The sequence below is a fragment of the Nothobranchius furzeri genome, chromosome 10 (assembly GCF_043380555.1).
Source record: "Nothobranchius furzeri strain GRZ-AD chromosome 10, NfurGRZ-RIMD1, whole genome shotgun sequence".
NCBI classification, from domain to species: domain Eukaryota; kingdom Metazoa; phylum Chordata; class Actinopteri; order Cyprinodontiformes; family Nothobranchiidae; genus Nothobranchius; species Nothobranchius furzeri.
Genome location: NC_091750.1, coordinates 60,701,652 through 60,727,301, shown reverse-complemented (window position 1 = coordinate 60,727,301; position 25,650 = coordinate 60,701,652). Strand labels below are relative to the sequence as shown.

Below are 25,650 nucleotides of genomic sequence, written 5' to 3'. Positions count from 1 at the left end.
CCCTCAGTCATGTCTGTCAGGAGCGATGCCTTCTCAAAACTATGTTTGTTTCAACACATCTAACCCAGTTATTTGCTGTCTGAAACGCTTTGTTTTCTTGCACTTTTATTTTACACAGAGAGGCAGAAATAGTTTCTTCCTAAAATCAGTTCGACACAGGTTTTGTTCGCTGACAACTAACATCCTAAAAAAAAGAAGTAAAAACAGTGTTAATTAATGTTTCCGACACGTCCTGAAGTAGGCATTCGAGTGTTTTCTTGCACATGCGCATTCGCAGTATTCCCAAGTTATACATGTTCCCACCTGTGGAGTCAAAACAAAAATCTTCTGGAAAGTCGTTTTGAATTTTAATAGCAAGCTAGTTATACTCATAGCAACCGACAGCGTCGTAATAGTTGATACAAGTGTAACTTTCATCGAAGTTATTTGGTACATTTCAGTATGGAAGTGTCCCAAAAGACCCTCGTTTTGAACAGCACGTTTGAGTCTGTTTTTGTGTCATAGCTGGGAAAAAACGCTAAAGTTAGCGGAGTTCGCTTAGCATTAGCCAACCACTTCTGAACGTTTTTGGACGGCAGAACTTTTAAACTTACTCCCTGGTAATGGCCCAAGTCAACAAATCTTAAAGAAGCAATGTCCTTTTTTGTGTATATGTAAAGTAATTCGATAAAATAATTATGTTTATAGTTCAGAAACCAGAGTTGAGTTGGAGGCTACTTTGTTTTGTACTTGTTCTTATACTATGAAGGTGTATAAACAGTGTTTTTATCATTATTTTTCTATAAACAGCTCTTTTGTTCCAGTTTTTTTTATTGGAAACAACACAATGTCTATCTTGGGATTAAAGAAGAAACAGCCAAAGACTTTCAAAGTTAAAGTCATCACTATGGATGCTGAAATGGAGTTTAGTTGTGAGGTATGAATCGTTTCCTTTTTGTGTAATGCACTTTGACATTTATTTTTTAGAGCATTTTAATGGTTCAATCGTTTAAAGTGACGGTTTAATAGGCTCTATGGAATCTGACTCAAGTTAACAAAAACAGCTAAAACAAAGCCTGAATCAACCCCTTTTTTTATCTTTGTTTATCATGATGTGCAGAATTTTCCATTCTTGCACTACATCCAGTAAAGAATAAAAAAAGCTTATCAATGTAGCTCCAATCAAATACACATACCTTCTGAAAAATGACAGTCATCTTGGATAAACATTAGGTTTGCTGTTTAATGGATAACTGTGGTCCTGACTGGTCTGTGATCAATTAAGTCAGAAAGTTCACAGTCTGAAAGTAGCTTCACTCATCAGTCAGACTTTCCATCATGCAAAAAGAGAGAAAGTATTGTCAAGTTTTTAACTAGAGCCTTGTACTGGAATCGTTTATCTCTATCATTTATTTCTTTGACAATATTTGGAAGCAGTGCTACTAAAATGTGTTGCTTGGATGACCCAGTGAACTTGTTTCTCCTTCTTTGGTCAGGTGAAACACCCAACAGTTTGTGTAAATGAGATTTAAGATTCAGGTCGCACAGCCCTTCATGTCCCATTCTAGTCAGGTCTTGTTGCTGGAGAGGGGAAGCTCAGAAATCAGCTGTCGGTCTCCTGTTGGGGAAAAAAAAAGAAGACTTCAGTCTCTGACTTAAATGTATTTATAAGTGTGTATTTCTGAGATCGTGGAGAGGAGAAACGCAGGAAGAGCGATTGTGTCTAATTTTTAGATTTAATGATGTTTCCTCAGAGAAATAAAAATATTGTTTAGATTTAGTGTGTGTTACCAAAAGTGTTTAACAGTAGTTGTGAAAAACTAATATTGAAATTGGAATTATGCGCCTAAATGCTGCTGATTGACCCCAAGACTCCCAGTAGGGGGCAACAGTGCTACTTGCATGAAGTGACTGAAATATGAACATTAAATTATGAACATTTAAACATCCGTGGCGACTTATTGGTTTTCTTTACTGTTGTACTTTTTTTTCAGGTTAAATGGAAAGGGAAAGACCTTTTTGACCTGGTGTGTCGCACTGTTGGTTTGAGAGAGACCTGGTTTTTTGGACTCAGGTACACCGTGAAGGACACCCATGCCTGGCTGAAATTAGAGAAAAAGGTAAGTGAAGAGCTGTGTGTGATTTCAAATGAGTAAATAAAGATGCAAAAATATACCAAGAGTGAAATCTGAATGCTAAACAGTTCAGTTTAAACTGTTGATACATTATTAATTTACATTTTCTGGCTGCTAGTTGCACTGACTGTTTGCATGATGTTGTGGGAAAAGTCTGAGTTTATTAAGCTCTTCAATTGTTTGTTCAACAAGGTTCTGGACCAGGAGGTTCCCAAAGACTCTCCCATAACATTTCACTTCCAAGCCAAGTTCTTCCCTGAAAAAGTAGAAGAGGAACTGGTTCAAGAAATTACCCAACACCTCTTCTTCTTACAGGTAGAATGCATTTTACAACAACCAAGTTCATCTTTTGTTAGATAGATTAAGGTTTTGAGGGAGTTTTTATCCTCTTGGTTAAAATAAACTAGTAAAGAAAATGACTGTGTAACTTAATCCACACGCATCTCTGCTTTAGGTGAAAAAGCAGATATTAGATGAAGAGATCTTCTGCTCTCCTGAAGCATCTGTTCTTTTGGCGTCCTACGCCGTCCAGGCAAAGGTGAGACAACCAGCTAAGGCTTGGGGTTCCTGTAGGTAACAAATGTCAATAACAACCCATTTTTAAGTCTTTTTAATCAATTTCTTTCTTTCTTTCTTTTCCTCAGTACGGGGACTACGACCCAAACTTTCACAAGCTAGGTTTCCTTGCACAGGATGAGCTGTTGCCAAAAAGTGTAGGGGTGTAGGGTTACATTCAGATTCCTTAAAGAAAAAAAGCATTAATTTGTTGTTAGTCTGTGTGTTTAGTGACCTTGTTTTCATTTCCCAGGTTCTGATGCAGTACCAAATGACAACCGTCATGTGGGAGGAGAAGATCACAGCTTGGTATGCTGAACACAGAGGCATTGCCAGGTACTCGCACCAAGATTTAAAGCTTCACTAAAAGGTGTGGCCCTACCTCTATAATTAAAGGTGTTCTGTTCTCTCTTGACAGGGACGAAGCTGAGATGGAATACCTAAAAATTGCTCAGGACCTTGAAATGTATGGCGTCAGCTACTTTGCCATCACTGTGAGTGTTGCTGACTATGATGCTACAATTTACGTGCTGTCATTCAAAGTTCAACCTTTAACATTAATATTGTGTCTTGTCACAGCAAAATAAAAGGGACACAGACCTGCTACTTGGTGTTGATGCTCAGGGTCTTCACATATACAGCCCCAACAGCAAACTCAATCCCAAAAAGTCCTTCCCTTGGAGCGGGATCCGTAATATCTCCTACAGTGAGAAGGAGGTTGGCAAAAGCAAATGAAAACTTGTGACTTGGGCTAGTTTTATCAAATTTTCTTTCTGAATTTGAATCCCATTTGCCATCTTAGCTAAATAATTACTGTTTAGTGTTTTTGAAGCAAAAACTAGACAAAAAGTTTCCATTTTCTCTTCTTGCAGTTTACAATCAAACCTCTAGAGAAAAAAAATGACGTTTTCAAATTCTACTCATCTCAGCTGCGCGTCAACAAGTTGGTGGGTTTGCCTGTTTGGATGTGGAGATACTTCGTAGTTAAGTAAGCAAAAATCAACAGTTTAGTCCTCCTCTGTGTCCAGATCCTGCAGCTCTGCATCGGGAACCACGATCTGTTCATGAGGAGGAGGAAGGTGGACACAATTGAAGTGCAGCAGATGAAGGCTCAAGCTAAAGAGGAGAAGGCGCGCAAAAAGGTTGGTCTCATTTGGTCATCTGGATGGACAATATGTACACATTTGGTTTGGTAACTTTTCTTGGCCTGTAGATGGAGCGACAGATCCTGGCACGGGAGAAGCAGATGAGGGAGGATGCAGAACGAGCAAAAGAGGAAATGGAGCGAAGGCTTTTCCAGCTGCAGGACGAGGCGCGACTCGCCAACGAGGCGCTGGTGAGATTTTTAATGAAAGAAAAATCATTGTATTTTAAAGATTTTCCTCATAATTCATTAATTTTATTTATTTTTTGGACAAAAATGCTTCTTGGATGTTACGACGCAGCTGAGATCTGAGGAGACGGCAGATCTGCTGGCTGAGAAGGCTCAGATCGCTGAGGAGGAGGCCAAACTTTTAGCTCACAAAGCTGCAGACGCTGAGCAAGAAAGGCAGAGGTTAGAGGTCACGGCCATGAAAACCAAAGAGGAGAAAAGACTGATGGAGCAGAAGATGAGAGAGGCAGAGCAGCTGGCTGTAAAACTGGTGGAGCAGTCTGAGAGAAGGTCTGAAATGATCTTTACAAGTAGCTTTTCATTATGTCACATTGATCTTATGTGTGGATTGCTCGATGCATTAAAGTTTAAGTGGCACAAATGATACAAAAACAATGATTAAGTGCTGTTAATCACAGCTGAACATGCGGTGGGGCGTTTTTGAGAGTACATCACTGATCTGGTTTTATTACTGAGTTAATAGTTTCACGGTGAACGGCAGCAAAACGGTGTAGCAGAGCGAGCCAGTCCTTTTTTCTAAATACAAGACTGCTTTTTTCTCTTGTCAATCCTGACAAATTCAGATAATAAGACCTGAGAATCAGACAAGTTAAAGTAAAAGTTGATGCCATTTGAGATCGCAAGATTTAAAGAACAGAAACAACCAAAGCTTTCAGATATGGGTTGACCCGGTCTAGCCCAATGAGGGTAATTGTGTTCACATCTGGGTAATCTGCGTTTTTGGCAGTCAGCTTGATGCGGAGCCGACCTAACACACCGACTGATTAGCCGGCTGAAGTTCACGCCTACCTACTGGAGGGAGCTTCTGATTGGCAGGTAGAATCAGGTAGAGGTGGCTTCCTGCATGCACGATTCATTATCAGTCTGGATGCAATGGGGTAAACGTCTTCTCTGACCGAACGCTCTGGCTGTGGGAGCGTGAAGACCAGCCGTCTGCTGTGAGAAGAGCCCACGGCAGCATTGCTGCTCAGTGAGAGAGTAGGAAGCTGTGTGCTTCAAATCAGAGTCTCCAAAAGCAACACCGCTCACGCCTTTGTATACTAACTTAAAGAAGACACCACAGACTTCTCCGCACCCCTTTTACCCCACCCACGTTCTCAGAGAAATCCTGAGATGGCTGTGTGAGCAAAATCTGGTCGTGTGGGGACGGGCTGACCCAGATGTGAATGCCATAAGAGGACTGGCTCAATTATGGGTTCAGTTCAGATGAACAAACATTAATAAAAGGCATTTTTACAATTGACACAAACTATTTTGTCAATTAGATTTAAAATATTTGTGCTATTTTTTAAAATTAGAACAAAGATCATGGTCTTTGCTATCCTTTAATTACCTGTAATTAGTCTAATACTAGATTCAGCTGGTGCATCTGCAGCAAACCAGACTGATTAGATATAGTTTAATCGCTGATTACTTTTTATTTAAGGTCTGAGGTTCTTTTTCATTTAGGATGTTTAAATTAATTATATCAGCAGGCTGTGCTAATGAGGATAGCCATTCAAGTTTATACGTCATTATTTACGCAGCAATTAAATAAAAAATAACCATTTCTCTGTTTCTCCTCCAGTCCAAAACTTTTCTGCAGTTACACATTTTAAAAATGTATTTTGTCAACATAAAGTTCTGACTTTACTCCTCCGTTAGAATTAAACTAACTAAGTCTGTGTTTCCAGGCTGAAGGAGGCTGATCACCTGAAGCAGGACCTAACAGAAGCTAAAGATGCCGAACGAAGAGCCAAGCAGAAGCTGCTGGAGATCACCAAGACAACATACCCCGTACTGTTATCATGAGGATGCTGCCATGTTGCTTTTTATGTGGATTAATGCAGTTCTTAACTTTTCTTAAGCGTTTAAATAGTTAGCTGGTATTTGTGTGTCTTCATCAGCCTTGGAGCTGTTAAATGGTAGTGACAGGTTTAATATGATGACACACCAGTAATGTGCATTAATTCAAGCTTTGAGTGGTGTGTCGAGTGTGACCCTTTTTTATTTTAAGCATCTTGACACATGCTGCCTTTCCTCCAGCTCATAGCCGCCTACTCCACCCCCCCTGCTCCTCCTGAACCAGCTGACTTCAGCTGTGAATCAGCGTCTGCAAATCAACGTCTCGACTTCAAGGACTCCGACATGAAGAGACTGTCGATGGAGATTGAGAGGGAGAGGTGAGATTGTGATTACGACCCCTGTGAGACGGTGAGTTTAGGTGCGTTTGCTGATGTTTGTGTGCACAAATGCAGGCTGGAGTACATGGAGAAGAGCAAACACCTGCAGGACCAGCTGAAAGAGCTGAAATCGGAGATTGAGTCTCTGAAGCTGGAGGAGCAACAGCAACAGGCCGGCGTGTACGGCCTCCACGGTGAGGCCAGAGGATACGTCCAAGAACCTGTCTACATACCTCACAGCAACGTGAGTGTTCTAATAACACCATAGATGACTGTTTTTACTATTATCAGTGGCTTTAAAAGTGGAACTCAAGATACCGTAAATCCTCTAATACAGGCCCGGGCCTGTATTTGACTCAAGCTCACCAAGCTCCAGGCCTTTATTGGAAGGAGGGCCAGAATTAGAGGCAGGCCTCTATTTCTATTTGAGCAAAATGAACTAATGGTTCACTGGAGTTTTTGACACTTAAAATTGCGCCCACATTTTCAAAGTTAAACACATTTTTTTAACAACGGTAGTTTCTGCTTCAGCCCTCTTCCCCACTCCCCCTGCGCAGCAGCCGCAAACTCACTGATGCACCTGCAGCCTCTCTGAGTTCCTGCTGCTCTAAACATTAAAATAATTATTTCATTTTCTGTTCCTCACTTCTTATTACCTTCAATGGTGTCTGTTTGTTGCAACCACCAGGTACAAAAACTAACTTGTTTTTATTTGACTATTTTTCTGTCCTGCCTGTTTATTATCTTCCTGCATCTCCTCTCAATCCTAAAGAGAAACTGCTACCTGGGTTCATATATATTCACCTCATGAGTTACCTTTGAACTGCAGTTCTAAAAGATCTACCGACCGCAAAAACAGCGGAGTGCTCGCCGGCCACATCAGTTAGGTGCGTCCCTGAGGACAAAACAGATGATGCGCCCGATCCACAGCAGCGAAACGCATCAGGCACAAATAAAAGAATAAAAAAACAAAAAACATAAAAGGAAATGAGCCGATATGATCGATCGCATGTTAAATTAGTTTTTGAGGTGGCGACACCTGATTGGATAATGTTACTGTGGCCGTGCTCAGGACGCAGATGTCTGGAGCGCGTCAACAATCAGAGCTTTGCATGCACAAGCTGGTTAAGGTTAGGATGGGGGTGAGGGGAAGGTTAAATTGGTCACAATTTGGTTAAATGTCCGTTTTACGGCGGGTGTCAGTGCCGACGCTCTGGCACAGCGCGTTGCCTCCCGATGCGCAGGAGCTTGTCACCTGCAGACAGCAGGCTGCTGTCTTTTCCGTGGACTGCATCTTGCCGGTCATTATCACGTGACAGCGACTAGTCGATGACAGGCATAAAAAGTCATTACAGAGCGGTGAAGTCGACTAGTGACTAGTTCATACAACCCCTGCTACTGCTCCCCAGAGTGTTCTGCAGCATAATCAGCATGTTCTCTTTGAACTTGATATCAAATTTTCGCCTCCTCTTCGTCTCAGCACGGTTAAAGTTACCCTCGCGGTCTATCACTGGCAAATCAAAGGTGAGACGGATGACACAACCGCCCCCCGTATTTGCTTGTTACCACATTCCACCCGGCCACAATAAAAAAACGGCCATTATTCACCTCCGCCGACTCCAACACCGGCCAAAATATGATACCCGGCAGTTAATTAAATACATGCTAATATTAGAGGATTTACGGTATTTCCTGCTATTAGATAATTATGAGCAACAATTCCCTAATTTTAAATTGTTCTAGTAGTTTTTTTGTTTTTTTTTACAGAATATTGCAGAAAAATACGTAATTTTCTTTGGCTTAATCGTATTCCAGAGCATTCACAATTACAAAACAGTCTTTAGATTTTATCCTAGAACCTTCAGATGAAAACACGTTTACAATGTTTTATCCTCTGACTCTCGTTTTGCAGCGAAACTCTGCGTACATGTCTCAGATGGCCTTCTTTGAAGAAGTGTGATCTTAATTCTCTAAAAAACGGAAAGCGGGATCTGCTGGCCATCCGATCAGCCTCCTTCATGTTTGGATAAGTTTTACCTGAATGAGACTAGCAGCAGACAGAAGCATCATCACCTCTGAAAGACTATAAATCTGTCCTCAGACAGACCGCTGCAGCTTTATTGTTTCTGTTACATGGCAACATGCGTGGACACGTTTTTTGGTGTATTTTGTGTGGTGTTAGATGGTCACATACACACAGATCAGTTGCTATGACTCCTTTTATAAGGATCCATTATTTATAAAACATTCATCAGAATAAAAGCCTTAATTTTTATTGTTTTTTGAGTCACATTAAAGCTTTTCGTCACACCTGATTTACATTTTCAGGATTAAAACAACTGATATTAGTTTTCTTATATAAAACTTTCAGCCGGTGTGTGTGGGGGGAGACTTTCAGTGTTTGGAAATTTGTATTTTTGTATTTTCTCCCTTTATCGAACCACACTAACCGACGGTATCACACACAGGTGCCTTGAGTTGTGTTCACAGATGAATATCACACAGCTTCAGGCTCCAAAGCTGACATTTCAAGTTGATATATATTTTTGTACTCCAGACCGCTGACAGGCCTTGAACTTTACCTTTTGCTGAGATTTAAGATACTAATGTGTTTCTTGGTGTAAATGTTCAGAGTCACCTTCTGTTTCTTTATGATCTTCTGAAGCTAAATTATAAAGAAATGAAAAGTGGCTCAACATTTCCGCACAGGTCTGTGTGTCTAAGCTTTGGGAAACATCGACTTTGTTATTTTTTATGTTTATTTTATTTTTTTTCAATGAATCCACCAAAAAGAAATTGATGTCTTTTCTTCCCTTATTTCATGCACTTCTCAGGATTAGTGTTGGTGACAATCACTGCTGGTAGAGTTTCATTCACACACATCCCCATGGTACACTGTGTGTTATACAGTCTTTAGTTTAGCCTGACTGATACAGAACACAGTCTTCTCCAACAATGGAGTCAGATTCTGCACAGCAGCAGTCCTTCCTGCAGTGTTTGCTTTAAAAGTGTAAAACATGATCTGAGCATAACTGAGCTCCAGCATCTTTGACCAAAACAAGCACGTCTGGGATTTAAGCAGAAATGTAAACAACTCCCAAAGCTGTTTTGGGTCAAACTGGCAAATTTCCTTTCCTGTTCTGGTTGGAATTTTTTAAACCAAGAATAGGTGTGTGATTTAAATTCAGGAGCTTCTGAACATAACAAACTGGATGAGTTTGAGTCATTAATACTTTCATTATTACAGCCATATTACCTTATAGAAGCTGTTATTGGCCAGGCTCTGGTGTTAAACTAATAAAAGTATAGTTAAACATTTAAAACCTGCAGTGGAAACTCTGCAGCTCACAGAAACACTTTGATTGAAATGAGCTGTTTTCTGTTGTAAAAAGGGCTGAATTTACTCCCTGAGATTAATCCTGTCTCTTGATTTAAACCAGTCTTTCATATTTCTACAGCAAATTCTTTCTTATAGTTTTACCAATAGTGAACATTAATCTTGTGCTAGTTGGTTCCATGTATATGTGCCTCAATGTTCAAATGTATTTATGTTAGAACTCTTCCGCATTTCTTGTAGTTTGCAGTTTTGGGAAGATTTTTTTTATAAATAAGATTTCTCAACCATGTTACCATTTAGTGTAGGAGAAAAACGTATTTTCACATCTTAAACCCTTGAGAAGGATGCTTTTATCTGCTCAGTGCTTAGTTACACCAAGTTATTTAATGTATATACGTGCGTCACTGAAGCAACCTTAGACCTGTTATGCTTGTTTGTTCACTCATCCATGTTATTTGACATTATTGAACAATGTTTCGTGCCTCTTGGTGTGTCTGTAAACTGCATGAATAGCTTATTAAGACCACACACACTTATCAAAACAGAATTTTCTTGACAATATTGTAACCAGCATTTGAAATAGATTAAAAAATCCTGATACTTTGGCTCATGATGGTTGTATTTGTCTAGTAACTATGCTTTTTAGGATATGCGGAAAAACATTTGCGAGGTCCAAACTTAGATTTTGTGAGATCCAAAAAAGCTTTGACACATTTCAGGTTACTGTAGCCAAGTCCAAATTATTTGGGGGAAATCTCTGAAAATGTTTTAAAATCCCGTGTTACTTTTGCAAGACAATGCAATATTTTTTAGATTTTAGATCTCTCAAAACCTCCGTGTTCCTTTAGCAGTGTTGCAAGATATTTTACATGACCACAAGTAACTTTTGCATGACCTTGCGTTACTTTTTCAGGATTACAAGTTACCTTTGCAGGATCACGGGTTACATTTACATGACCACCAGTTACTTTTGCAGGATTACAGGTTAATTTTATATTACAACAAGTTACTTTAGCAGAATTACAAGTTATTTTTTTGCATGACCACAAGTTACTTCTGCATGATTACAAATTTCCTTTGTGTCAGGATCTGCTCCTTCTCCCTCTGACATGTCTGTCTCCCCTATTAAGTATTTATTGGACTCCACCTTTCTGAACTGAAGGATGGAATTTGAAACTGAACACAGCAAGAACACACCAAAGAAATTTATTGGACTCACTTGTCCCTTGTTATCCTACCCAGCTGATTCCTGATTACACACATGTATTTAAATCCCCGTCTTGTCTTCCTGTTTTATCATTTTCCCTACCGTCATTCAACAGTTATTTTAACGGCTAGGCTTCCTGCTCACCTTCGTTTGGGTCCTATTGCAACCAACTCAAAATCATGACATCTTGCATGACTACGAGTTACCTTTGTATTATGCTGTATTACTTTTGCAGGATCCCAAGTTACTTATGAAGGATCTGAGTTACTTTTGCAGGATCCCAAGTTACTCTGTCGGATCCAAGTTACTTTTGCAGGATCCCAAGTTACTCTGTTGGATCCAAGTTACTTTTGCAGGATCCCAAGTTACTCTGTCGGATCCAAGTTACTTTTGCAGGATCCCAAGTTAAGTTTGCATGATCCTGAGTTACTTTTTGTAATAACCATTTGTGGGATCCTGCAAAAGAACTCCCTGTTTGTATTTTTTCTCTGTGGCACTTGTGGTATTCAGATGAGCTCAGTACAACCAAATTTGGTCATTCTTTACAATAAAAGGTTCCCTTTATTAACATTACCATTACTGTTAACTATAATGTGTCCTTAAGGTTAGGACAAAATTCTTGCTAATACATTATATAATATGGTTATGCAATTGTTAATACTTTAATAGTTTAGTGATTCATAATGCACTAAATAACATTAAAGGGATAATAAAGTGACCCTCATTGGAAAGTGTTATCCAGAAATCTAACAGAAAACATACATCCAACTTTGTCTATATCTAAAAAAAATAAAAAGAATGGGGTAAACCAGGCATAAAATTATGCTTTTAACATTCTATTAAACCGGAAATCCAGCAGCATCAGAGTTGAGCAGACACAAATTACCTCAATGAATGTGAAATGAATTAACCAGACCCAGAATTTAGGATTCCCTTTTGGTTTCTTCTAGTTTTATTTTTTTTATTTTACTGCAATGAGCAGAAAATAAATTCTAAATAGGAAATTCTATTTTGATTAAATGGAATTACGTAGTCACCTTTGGGGCTTTTAGCTGCACAAACAGACACAATGGCCGCAACCAATTTGCTCTCAAAAGATTACACACACAAAAGATTTTGAAAGAACTAAAAAGGATGGATGGAGATAAGTGGCTGAATCTTCCTCTTCAGGGACTCTTCAGCGAGTGATGTCCAGCAGCCACAGGACGATCAGATTTGGAAGAATATCGTTCACAAAGTTCCATTTGCCAGGAGACGGGTCTCGGCACCACGTGACCTTTTCCCCCCATTAGTTTTACCTGTCCTGCAGCATTAGACATTCGGATTAGAATAATCAGAGAAAAGAGGCAGGGATACATTTAGAGAGTGTGAATTGCTTTCTGGGCAACGCCGCCGACTGCAGAAGAAGAACCACAAAGAAATAAAAGAATAAAATCCCGTCCTACATTGAGAAAACGAATGAACGGGCCTTTGAAGTCGTTTTGCTGTGGAGGCATTTAAAGGAGTGAAATAATTGGATGCTGAAGGCCTGGTATCAGCAAAAGCAAGAATGCAGACCTCAGTTTTTCCACGAGTGTGAGGCGTGTGGAGGAGGTAAAGTCTGGTGACAGGTGTGTCATCCTAATATAATTATAGCCCAGGGATTTTTAATTTGTTTTCTTTTCCACTACATTGTGCATTCAGGATAAATAACATTAGAGTTTGTTTTTGTTGGGAGGATCAGCACCTTGGAGAGAAGCCAGCTCATCCACAGGTACCATGGGATGCAACGATTGTTCCCCTGTTATCGATCCACTCTGTATATTAAAGCCTCTAGCCAGCCTGCCTGATTTCACCCTGGTGATGTGGTGAAAAATGAATGGATGATGGAGGAAAAAGGCAGCTGAACTTGATCGGATTACTTAATCAGTAATTGGGCCTTAAACTTTGGCAGGTAGAGCAGGCATTCCTTATTCTCATCCATGCTTGTTAAATTAGAAGCATTTAACCAGATTTATTCACTGTATTTGACTAGTATAACACTTCAAACTCCATTTGTTATGATTTGAATGTGATTGAAATTCATTGTGAATTATTAGGCTGAATAGCCTAGAAGACATTTTTCTTTATTTTAACTTATTCTAAGGCTCCTTTAACACATCACTTTAATATAAAACCCTAAATCACGTCTCTGGAACACAATTCCTCAGAGATAAATCCAACTGTAATCATTAAAGGATGTGCAAGACATTTAAGACTTTATTGGAAAAATTATTTGATAAGCAGTATTTTCTATTACTGCTTTGTGGCAGTGAATCAGTTCTTAACCCTCTCAGGCTCAAAATAAGTTTTGAAAAAAGGACGAACAACTAAGTCCTTCAGGGGCACTTCTGAGTTAAAACATGCTCATGATATACGTATGTGGAGTAACCAGGTAGGTTTTAACGTAGCAAATCTGCAACACCTGCCTCCAGAGAGTTAATGGTGTGGTTAACTCATTTATTCAATACATTTGCAGTGTTCTCCAGTGTAAATTAATGCCCTATGAGTCATTTAAAGAAAGCTATGATGCTCCTATTCAGTGCAGAGATGGACTGAAAACACAGGATTGCTCATTCTTATTAATGATCTGCACACACATAGCTTCTGATTGGCTAACAGAACACGCTCACCCATGATGCAACGTCAATATCACCAAGACACTTTACTTTTTTCATCGCTGCAAAAAAATTGTTTTAAAAAAGCTTTCCTGTGAGGGTGCAAGCCAGAGTGGGCGAGGCTACGAATGCAAATTCACAGTGAGACATAGAAATGTGATTGCTTGTGATCTGATCCACGTTGTGATTCATGCAGTCTTGAGGATCTTACCTGAAGTCGTCAGACTCATTATCCAGTTTTTATCCCTCTCTTAGTGTCTGCAGTGGTGGGAGATCAAGAAAAACCTGCAGGCAGATTATTTAAAATTATTTAAAGTCTTGGATTTATAGCTGAGGTTAACCAGATTTGTTCTGTATAATTGCAATCAGTAATAATAATAACAATAATAATAATAATAACAATAACAATAATAATTTTATAAAATGAAAGATATCTGGATGGCAGTATCTACAAATTATTAGACTTTCAGAAGTCTAATTTATTTAGTTGTGTGTTTTTGTGCAAATTGGTCAAAACAATTTGACATTTTCTTATTTTATTAATACTTTAATCATGTTTCTGATTATCAAATTCTAATGTTATATTTTGTGATGTCCATAGATTAAATGCACCCCCTGGAGCTTTATTTCAGACTCTCTGCAGGAGTCTCTTAACGTTAAACGTTGTTAAAGTTTTCAAATGATGATGTATTAGAAATCTCTTTTTGTTTGTCTCTGTGACAATAGTTTGCAAATTTGCTTCTGAACGTACCAAATGACATCCAGAGTCGTGCCTTTTGGACAGGAGTGATGCATGGTCATAACCACAGCATTATATTTTAATAAAACAAACATGATAATACATTATGAAGTATGGTGTGGAGAGATGATGATTTGGGCCTTCTCTGCACACCACTCTAGAACCATGTTTGGCCATTTGTCTGACAGCTGAAGTTGGGTCCAAATTGGACCATGCAATAAGACATCAGAGTCCAGACTCGTGTCTGATTGAAATTCTGTGGCAGAGCTGCACATAAAAAATACTCACAAACCTCAGCGAACCTATGTAATGTTGTAAAAGACAAAAGTCCTCCACAACAGACTGGAAAGGTCACACAGCACATGATTACATCAAGCTACTGCTACTAAAAGTGGTTCAGCAAGCTTTTGCATTTTGGGGTGCACTTAGATTTTCTGCATTTTGGCTTCGTTTTGTAAAATAAATACTGACACAATGTAATATCTTCTCACCTGATGACAGCTGGGACGCGCTCCGGCTCCTTCGTGACCCTGAATGGGACAAACCGGGAACAGCAAATTAATAGATGGATGAATATGTCAAGAGTTGCTGTTTGTCTGAAGGAGGATTGGCCTCATTTTAAAAGCTGGTTAAAAGAACTTGTTTAATTGAATCCTGATGTGTGAAACCTCAGAGTTAAACACCTTGTATCTATCACAAATGTGTGTGCGTGCACATCAAGTTTGTGTGTGTGTGTGTGTGTGTGCACGCGCGTGCGCCATTTGTCTGCACCTTGCAAGGTTAATGCTTCTCATCAATCATTCGGACCGATGGGATCCACTAATCTGTCAAACTTTGGCAACAGTTGCTGGTGTGGGACCTATAAAAGATGCTGACAAACTTTTATATTTGGGATTGCTTCAAGGTTTTACGAAGTCAGATTTTTTTAGAGTCCAAACAAACCATTAGGTTGTTGTTTTTAATACGTTTTCAGAGATAATGCTCCCTCACAGAGTGCCAGCCAGTGAAATGTTTAGTACAATGAGTGTTTCTTGTTTAATTACTTATCTTCAATTTGCTTCAATGCAAGAAGAATAATTTGGGCAATAGAAGCTCTGAATGTGGTTGAAATGGGCCGTTACGGAGGCTTTATCGGCGCAACTTGAGAGAGAGAGGCTCCTTCTGCTGATAAACTTTGTCAATGAGATGCAAATCCATGCGGCACTGAGGAGGGGAAAGCCAACAGAGCTGGGGACACACACTTGAATTTACACCCACATCAAAGCCAAACTCTTCAGATGCTTCAGACATGCACACGATTTTGCAGACGCTGCTCAGAAGCAAAGGCTTTTCTTCTCGATCAGTCACTTAAGGATTCATTCACCACCGGTGTAAGCTGCTGCTCGCAGAGCCGTCTGGGCAATCCTGAGCACAAATTGAATCAAGCCAATCATCCTCAGTAAATTCAATCATTCTGCAATACAAATATTCTACGTGGGACAATATTCAGTTAGAAAGAATGCCATAGATATCCATTCCAGCAGCCGAGGTTATCACAAGCAAAACTTTTCACGACGAACAGAAGAGACTTGGGTTGTGAATATTGTCTGTAAACCGGTGGCGGTTCCGTTTTGTTTCAGAGCAAACGACAAACGTTGCTGTTATTAAAGAATGATGTGAAGACCAGTCCAGATAGATGCAATATCGTTTTGACAGAAATGGTTGTGTCGTGGAAATCATATTATCACACAGACACAAATCACTCCCGAGTGTTTGTTTCAGAATTTTATGTTAAGTCCCATTAGTCAGTCCCCACAACAGATAGCTCAGGAGGTAGAGCGGGTTGTCCAGTAACCGGAAGGTTGTAGGTTCGATCACGGTTCTGACCAGAGAAAGCTGCTGCTGTGTCCTTAGGCAAGACACTTGCCTGCTGGTGGTGGTCGGAGGGACCAGTGCTCTGCCAGCCTTGCCTCTGTCAGGGTGCTCCAGGGCGGCTGTAGCTGCATTGATGCTCATCCCTTTAAGTGTATGAATGGGTGAATGACTGTTGTGAAGTGCCTTGAGGGGTTGTAAAACCCTGAGAAGGCACTATACAAATACAGGCCATTTACCATCAGCCATGACACACTGGTGAAGTGATTCCTCTGTGTTGTGTGACTGAAGAAACAGGCAGATTCAACATAAAGTTAACAATCTTTATTTTCCCAGTGGTTTAAGATTACTGACACTGCCTCCTGCTGGGATTACAGACTGGACTAATTAGCAGTGGCAGTTCAGCAAAGGTAAAATAGGAGGTGACCAAACAAATAATATAGATAAGAGTAAATGTTAGTCCACCCTTACACGTTCCCCCAACTGCCTTAAGACAACAAAAAGCTAGTTGGGCAGACTAACAATTACAAAAGAAATAAACAAACAAAACAACCAAACAAGGACAGCAGGTAGCAATGAATTATTGTAAAAACAGAAATACACAATTGCCATCAAGCCATTAAATGTACCAATGTTTAATATATCCACTAAAAACAAACTTAAAACATTGTACTTGTGTCTTGCAAACACCTCACACACTGCTTCTTTCAGTCAGCGTCTCATCTGGCCACCTGACCTTAAAACTCTGCGACCCTGTCAGCAGATCATACCATAAAAGTCAATATCCATGCTACATTAAAAAGATCTACAACAAGGTCAAAGTGGACTTACCCAACAAATTGCCACACAGACAAACGACATGGGACCAGCCGCACCCTGGCCTCCCAGAGGAAACTGACACATCTTACTGGCAGCCAGCCAGTTCCCTTTTAAAGGGTTCTCACCTACAGGGCCACAGTGACACCTTGTGGTGCCACCTGCTATATCTGCATTTGACCTATTCCCTGAGGGAGTAGTGAGCTGCAGACACGGCTGTGCTTGGGAACTGTTTGGTGGTCCCTCCAATCCAACATCGAGTCCCTTTGAGTCTTTGGTATGACCCATCCATCCATCCATTTTCATCCGCTTATCTGGAGTCAGGTCACGGGGGCAGTAGCCCAAGGTGAGAAGCCCAGACTTCCCTGTCCCCAGCCACTTGGGCCAGCTCCTTCGGGGGAATCCCAAGGCGTTCCCTGGCCAGGTGAGAGACATAGTCACTCCACCATGTCCTGGGTCTACTTTTAGGTCTCCTCCTGTTTGGACGTGCCCGGAAAACCTCACCAGGGAGGCGTCCAGGAGGCATACTGACCAGATGCCGGAGCCACCTCAACTGGCTCCTCTCGATGTGGAGGAGCAGCGAGTCTACTCCGAGCCCCTCCTGAATGACCAAGCTTCTCACCCTATCTGTAAGGGAGAGCCCAGCCACTCTTCGGAGAAAACTCATTTCGGCTGCTTGTATCCGTGATCTCGTTCTTTCGGTCGCTACCCAAAGCTCATGGCCATAGGTGAGGGTAGGAACGTAGATCGACCGGTAAATCGAGAGCGTCACCTTCTGACTCAGCTCTCTCTTCACCATGACAGATCGGTACAATGCCTGCATCACCGAAGATGCAGCACCAATCTGCCTATCGATCTCATGCTCCAGTTTTCCCTCACTCGTGAACAAGACCCCGACATACTTAAACTCCTCCACTTGGGGCAGGACCTCATCCCTGACCCGGAGAAGGCATTCTACCCTTTTCCGAATCAAGACCATGGTCTCAGATTTAGAGGAGATGATTCTCATCCCAGCTGCTTCACACTCAGCTACAAACCGCTCCAGCGAAAGCTGAAGATCACGTTCTGATGAAGCCAACAGGACCACATCATCTGCAAAAAGCAGAGACCTGATCCTCAGGCCACCAAAATGGATGCCCTCCACACCTTGGCTGCACCTAGAAATCCTGTCCATAAAGGTTATGAACAGAATCGGTGACAAAGGGCAGCCTTGGCGGAGTCCAACTCTCACTGGGAACGAGCCCGACTTACTGCCAGCAATGCGGACCAAGCTCTGACACCGGTCATACAGGGACCTAACAGCCCGTATCAGAGGGCCTGGTACCCCATACTCCCAGAGTACCCCCACAGGGCCCCACGAGGGACGCGGTCAAACGCCTTCTCCAAATCCACAAAACACATGTAGACTGGTTGGGCAAATTCCCACGCACCCTCCAGGATCCCCCTAAGGGTATAAAGCTGGTCCAGTGTTCCACAGCCAGGACGAAAACCACATTGTTCCTCCTGAATCTGAGGGTCAACAATCTGACGGACCCTTCTCTCCAGAACCCCTGAATAGACCTTACCAGGAAGGCTCAGGGGTGTGATCCCCCTGTAGTTGGAACACACCCTGCGGTCCCCCTCTTTAAATAAGGGGACCACCACCCCAGTCTGTCAGTCCAGTGTGACTGCCCCCGATGTCCACGCAATATTGCAGAGCCGCGTCAGTCAACACAGCCCCACAACATCCAGAGCCTTAAGGAACTCCGGTATGACCCAACCATGGATTTGAACCCTTCATCTCCCAGTTTCAGGGCAGACGCTCATACCACTAGGCCACTGAGCTGGTAAAGGCACTGGAGGAGGTCACATCTAGCCGCAATTGGTTTCTCAGCCACACATTCCTGTTTTCAAGGGTGGAAAATGAATTTCTTTTTATATTTTCCCCCAAAACAAAGTTGTGAGTATTATGTTGCTTTGCTCATCAGCCATTAGATCCATAGACAATGTGAATTTTTAAGTACAAAATTTTGAACTGATTCACAAAAAAATAAAAAATAAAAATTAAGTAATTAATCAATACATAATATATATATATTTTTTTTTGACATATATATGTTTATATATATACATACCTATATATATATATATATCTTCATGCATAATGGTGCATTTCATCATCAGTTCCATTCTCACCAAAAGTGAGTCATCACTTCTGCTGAGTTGATGATTGGCTTCAAGCTGCCCTCTCCTCGAGGATCCGTATACATCTAGGGCCTTGAGGTGGGACCGACAGATTGCTGCTGACCCCTCCCCCTGGACATAGACAACAGGGCTGCTCCCCTCTAACCGGAGGTTAGAGTCCATAAATAAGAGTAGCTCAGTCTTAAAATTTATATTTCAAGTAGTGGTTTTTTTTTCATTCAAGTAATTGTTAAACAATCAAATAGAAGTTCAGGTGTCAAAGAACTTCTTGTAGGTGAAAAGCAATCAGAGTATGTGTTTGTCTGCAAACATTTGTCAGAATGATCTAACAGATTCTCGAGTTTTCCAGCTGGTTTTGTCTGTGTGCTTGAAGCTGCACAAATATGACCTTCATGAGGGAGAAAAAGAATCATCCTGAGAAGACCTCTGCATCATTTATTCATGCTGTATCAACTTTATCCTCTTCAGGGTCACCGTCACCAGTCCAGGGGTGGGAGGGGGGGACCCTGAACAGGTCTCCAGTCCATCACAAAGACACAGAAGACAGACCGTCATGGCAGCAAAAATTTATGTAGAATCAGAAATCTGTGATAACACCCTGATGCAGCCCAGTTCTGTCAGCGTACCAAAGACAGAGTGTCACTAGTCATCCCATTAAAGTTGATTTGAGAAAAAAAAAGCATAAAAACGATATTTTTTTTCTTGGTTTAAAATTTTGGTGTTAATGCTGACAGGCCATTCTCCTTCAAGAAACACAAGCATTTTAATTCTTGTTAAAAGTAAGAAATAATAATAAAAAAAATGGTGAAACTTTAAAGCCAACTGCACATTCCCTGCTCCATTAGGCACCAATTTCTCCAGAATTTCCAAGGATTTGTCCAGAGACACGTCCAATTACGCAAAAGCAAAAAGTGTTTTCCACAAATGAGATGCATTTCTCAGCTACAGCTTCTCCTGCTGCTACACTTTTGTTTTTTTCTGTTAAGTTGCATATTTAAATGAACTTGTCACGCTAAAAAACAAAAGCTCAGTTATGAGCTCAAAGACTAGAACATGATGAGGGGACAAAACAACGCTTACTCACAACAATGGACCCGACAAACACTGAGGGACAGGACAGGGCTTTTAAACACAGAGGGAGGTGGTCAGAGGAACAGGTGACAGGTGTGAGTGAGATCTGGAGGGAAGGCAGGTACATTCCATAAACTAAATGGGGAAAGAACTAAGCAGGAGAACCTGGAGGAGAGCAGGAGGAGGCTGGGGACAGAGGGACACAGAACATGACAGAACCCCCCCACCCCAAGGGCGGATACCAGACGCACAAAAAACACAAGGACAAACCACAAACACAAGACAAGGACAAACATAATATCAGAAACCACAGGGCAGACGAGGGGGGACAAAACACAGGAGAGGCCGGGAACTGGAGTCTGGGGGGCCGGCGACGGGGAACCAGGTGCCGGGACTGCGGGAGTCTGGGGGGCCAGCGACAGGGAACCAGGAGCCGGGACTGCAGGAGTCTGGGGGTCCGACGGCGATGGGCGAGGACCGGACCGGCGGCGATGGCTGCTGATGACCGGCCTGGAGTCAGAGGAGAGGGAGACACATGAGGCTGAAGGGACAAAGACTCTGGCGGGGACGAAGACTCTGGAGACTGAGGAGCAGGCGTGGACGAAGGCGCCCGACATGGCACTGATCGGACTAGAGGCGGCGCCTCTTGGACAGGCTGGACCGGGACCGCCGCTAGTTGAGGATGCGGTGCGACCTCTGGAACCACCGCTGGAACTGGCTGCGAAGCGTCCTCTGGGACCACCACCGGAACTGGATGTGGAGCATCCTCTGGAACCGCCACGGGACCAGGATGCAGAGCGTCCTCTGGGACCACCATTGAAGCTGGATGCGGAGCGTCCTCTGGGACCACCACCGGAACGGGATGCGGAGCGTCCTCTGAGACCACCACCGGAACGGGATGCGGAGCGTCCTCTGGAACCACCGCTGATCATGGATGTGGAGCATCCTCTGGGACCACCACCGGAACGAGGTGTGGAGCGTCCTCTGGGACCACCGCAGGACCTGGATGCGGAACGTCCTCTGGGACCCCCACCGGAACTGGATGTGGAGCGTCCTCTGGGGCCACCGCGGGGCCTGGATGTGGAGCTGGTGGGTGGTGCTTGGACTGAGGCTGCTGGAGACGGTTACGGCGTCGTTGTCGTGTGGAGGTTGAGACAGCATCAACAGGAACAGGGAAAGAGGAGGGGAAACTGGATTTGATGGTAGCAGGAGGGTAATGATGACTCTGGGCCGACAGAGTAGATATGGAAGAGGTGACCTTGTGTCCCTGGGGTGTGGAGTCGAAGGCATGAACAGGAGATGAACCAAGGCCAAAGGTCTCCTGCAGATGCCTAGCAAACTCCCAGAAGGACACCGATCTGGATGGACGTACTGAAAGATAGTCCATGGCCCACACCAGGGCGCTACCACCCAAATTAGACACCATGAAGAAGACCTTGTCATGCTCCGAGGAAGCCAGGTCCAGGTAACGAGCGCAGGCTTCGATGTAGGTACGGCAAGTCTCAGGGTCTCCACAGTACCTGTAGTGAAGTGCTTTTGGAGGAGTCCAGGTTTCTGCTGGGCCCAGGTGTTGGTCGGTCCATTCTGTCATGCTAAGCAGCAGGAGGTAGGACCCAAAATGCAGAAGTCCAGAATGACTCGAGGCAAGAGCAGTTGAAAAATGGTTAAATCCTTTTATTAAGGTGGCAACACAAAATCACTTAGAGATGCAAGAGTAATCCGGAAAACTGAAAATGAGGAAGCCAAAAAACAAAAGCTCAATTATGAGTACAAAGACTAGAACATGACGAGGGGACAAAACAACGCTGACACAACAATGGACCCGACAAACACTGAGGGACAAGACAGGGCTTTTAAACACAGAGGGAGGTGATCAGAGGAACAGGTGACAGGTGTGAGTGAGATCTGGAGGGAAGGCAGGTGCATTCCATAAACTAAATGGGGAAAGAACAAAGCAGGAGAACCTGGAGGAGAGCAGAAGGAAGCGGGGGACAGAGAGACACAGAACAAGACAGAACTTGCATGTGAAAACCCAAAAAACAAACCGCAAAGAAATGACTATTGTGCGTTCCGCTGATTGAAAATAGTTACAGGCGACTCACAACTCAGTTTGCAGGTGAAGGTCACTGGTGGTTCTGCTTCGCTCTGCAAAGCTTTAGAAGGTGACAGTTGTCTCAGATTGGATATTGATCTTACACTAGTGTGTGCGTGTGTGTGTGCGCGTGTGTGTGTGTGCATGTGTGTGTGTGTGTGTGTGTGTGTGTGTGTGTGTGTGTGTGTGTGTGTGTGTGAGAGAGAGAGAGAGTTCTTATGTGTTTTATTCTCCCTGTAATTGATTTACTCAGAAGCTTATAGAATCTGTAAACTTTAGGTCGTTCGTTGAACATGTTTGTAATGAACCTGCAGATTAATGTGTATTTCTGCTTTTTCTTCTGTGTAACTGTGTGTTTGTGTGCATGTTTGTGTGAGTGCATGGGTCAGGCAAGAATATTAGAGGATTGATTCTAATTTGTGTGGACATAATCTGAATGCAGAGGCTGAGTTCTCCGACACTTGTCATGCTGATCACCAGCAGGTGGTGACGTTGTTGACTTTATGATGGACTGATGAAATAATAAGACTCTGATTTAATCTTAATGACAAACTGTCATTCTGCGGAGCACCAAGTAGGAACAAATATGGAAATGTTTAATCTCATGACGGGGGAGTGTAAACTCTCCATTTTTTTCTGCTCACACTTGCTGAAGCTCTGTTTTCCCTTAAAACTGTTATTGCTCTCAAATGTTTTGCTGCTTGGACAAATATGCTGCATTCTTGTTTGAATTCTTAAAAAATTCATTATTTTTTGCATGAATAAAAGTGGAAAACTTTGGAATTTAAGGTTTTAAAACATTTTTGTCAATGTAAAACAACCAGTAATTTTTCATATTAAGAATGCAAATATGCATGCACACATACACATGCACATATGCTCGCACACACACACAAACACACACACACACACACACACACACACACACACACACACGGACAAACTCACAAGCGCACTCACACACACACATACATGTGCGCATGTACACACTTTATTACATTTTGTGACCTCTGGAGGAAAAAGGTCTTGGACGTTTTTATTTAAACATAATTGTTTAGCCTCTCTCCCTCCTTCCAAAGCTTTTTGTGCTACAGCGTTCTTTCACTAAAATGAGAAATAATAATATTCTGTAAGCCTTGATATATTCCAGCCCTGCAGATGGGATTTCATGTTCAGAATTAATAAATAACATCTGATACCTTCGTCTGTCCCTCTGCAAACCATGCCATGGCATCCATAAAGTAACCAAACATTTTGATTCACAGTAAAGTGTGCAGCCGAAGCATTGAACTCTTCTTAGCAGATAGGAAATCATCAAATTAACGTTTTTCTGTCTGTAATGGATGTAAATCCTAACTGAAAGCTTAAATATGTGGTTTACTTGTTTAATCAATACATTCGCAGTTGTCTCTTGTAGGAATGAATGTCTACTAGAGACAACTGCGGGGGGTGGGGTGGGGGTGGGGGTGGGGGGGTCATGTTTTATCTCCAGATATGACTCAAGCCTGAAGGAGTTCTGCTGTGTGGTGAAGTTGCTAATGATAATGGTCAGTTTCTACTAGCCAAGGCATTATCTGCAGTTTCCTAGAAGCTAAAACAACAAGTCTTCCCCGTCATGAGCCAAGCGCCCATGAATGTTATGTGACAATGTGACATAGATCTATCAGGTTTTTCAGATACTAGACTTTCATCGTCTATTTTCTATCAGAAGCTAATGCAGGAAACAGGTGTAGGAGACTATCTTCATGTTCAGCCTGCATGAAAAACTCAGAGTGACCAGTCATAGTCAGAAATAATGATTAAAAAAGCTTTTTCAGTGACACACACACACACACACACACACACACACACACACACACACACACACACATATATATGTATGTATATATATGTATGTATATATATATATATATATATATATATATATATATATACAGTACAAGTCAAAAGTTTGGACACACCTTCTCAATCAATGTGTTTTCTTTATTTTCATGACCATTTACAAAGAGGCCAACAAGTGCTAAACAACTCTGGGAAGTCCTTCAAGACTGTTGGAAAACCATTTCAGGTGACTACCTCCTGAAGCTCATCAAGAAAATGCCAAGAGTGTGTAAATCAAAGCAAAGGGTGGCTATTTTAAAGGAAATAGAATATAAAATATATTTTAAGTTATTTCACCTTTTTTGGTTAAGTACGGTACATAACTCCACATGTGTTCATTCATACTTTTGATGCCTTCAGAGAGAATCATGAAAATAAAGAAAACACATTGAATGAGACGCGTGTGTCCAAACTTTTGGCCTGTACTGTATATATGTATGTATGTATGTATGTATGTATGTATGTATGTATGTATGTATGTGTATACATATGTTGCTAAACGGTTAATGTGTATGGTGCACATGGTTGTTGAGGTTAAGAGCTGACTCACAAATAGAAAACGTTATATTATATTATGTATTGTTGACTATTAAAATAAAAGAAAAAACTGGAAAAATGGGGGTTTTGTGCAGCAAGTTTAAAATGATGTACAAATTAAATTAAATGCTTTCATGAATTTTTTTGTTTGTTTTTTTACTTGATCTTGTGCAGATTTGTGTCATATGGTTGAGAAACTTGGAAGCACTGTTGTTCTAAGTGAGAAGGTCAGTTTGAATCCCAGCTGCATGCAGCCTTCCTGCAGAGTTGGCATGTTCTTCCCATGCATATGTGGGTCTTTTCCTGGTATTACAGTTTCCTCTCACAGACGGAAAACAGGAATGTTTAGGTTACGTGAAGACTCTTGCCCCTATCTGTGAGTAAGTGTGTGAATAGCTGTGTCCTGTCCTGGGTTTCCCCCATTACTGCTGAAATTAGGGTGACCTTAATGAGGTGAGAAAGTGAGATTTGTGGTTATAAAACTCTAGAAAATGATTTGAGAAGTAATTAATGAGATCACAAACTCATTTATCCTATTTACGTGCCATAAGGAAACCCAAACAGGCTTTAGAAGTAGCTACAATTGCCATTTAGCTCCACACAGAACATGATATGATGAGTAAACACAGAGGTGTGTGTCTTCAGCTGCATTGCGATTATTTTAGCATTCAAAGTGGATCAAATGGGATTGTATAATGTGAAGAGGGTCATTTCTACTGAAAAACAATCATCTTCACCTTCTCAACCCTCCTCAGCCCTGTTTGTGTTTTCCATCTTAATTAGTTTTAGTGTGTTTGTTCACTCTAAGTGCTGTTTCAGCATTATTCCAAGCTGCTGCAGGCTGCGGTTTTCAGCTAAAACAATAAAAGACAATACAGCAACTCATCTCATACCACCTGCTCAGAACTAAACATCTTGATGAATTCAACAACTACCGAGGGAAAAGAAAGTTTATTTCTCACCTAACTGCATATGTATCCTAAGAAGACCTTTTTTAGGGGCTGAACACTGATGTTAAGTTTGTTGGTACTTTCCCTGATTGCATGTGCAGGAACTGTTAATGCCAGAGATTGAA

General features: G+C 41.7%; 1 protein-coding gene and 1 long non-coding RNA gene across 3 annotated transcripts; one reads left to right on the top strand and one right to left on the bottom strand.

The window, feature by feature from the left end:
• The first annotated feature begins 393 nt into the window (after window positions 1-393).
• nf2b (NF2, moesin-ezrin-radixin like (MERLIN) tumor suppressor b) lies at window positions 394-8,386 on the top strand. Of its 2 annotated transcripts, none has more exons than XM_015961518.3 (17): window positions 394-599; window positions 790-916; window positions 1,974-2,099; window positions 2,307-2,429; window positions 2,569-2,652; window positions 2,759-2,827; window positions 2,923-3,005; window positions 3,088-3,163; window positions 3,249-3,386; window positions 3,542-3,616; window positions 3,698-3,811; window positions 3,883-4,005; window positions 4,115-4,332; window positions 5,736-5,838; window positions 6,088-6,224; window positions 6,300-6,468; window positions 8,137-8,386. In XM_015961518.3, exons 2-17 carry the CDS (start codon window positions 827-829, stop codon window positions 8,182-8,184), a joined length of 1,776 nt encoding a protein of 591 aa, XP_015817004.2. In that variant the 5' UTR covers window positions 394-599; window positions 790-826; the 3' UTR covers window positions 8,185-8,386. The 2 variants fall into 2 exon arrangements, with proteins under 2 accessions (XP_015817004.2, XP_054586745.1); XM_054730770.2 differs by having other exon boundaries at window positions 466-599; window positions 804-916.
• A 5,215-nt stretch (window positions 8,387-13,601) lies between these two features.
• LOC139072118 (uncharacterized) lies at window positions 13,602-16,881 on the bottom strand. Its single transcript, XR_011521726.1, has 3 exons — window positions 16,826-16,881; window positions 14,635-14,673; window positions 13,602-13,689 (listed from the first exon to the last, which is right to left on the bottom strand). It is a non-coding gene; the product is annotated as an uncharacterized lncRNA (long non-coding RNA).
• Between the last annotated feature and the right edge of the window lie 8,769 nt (window positions 16,882-25,650).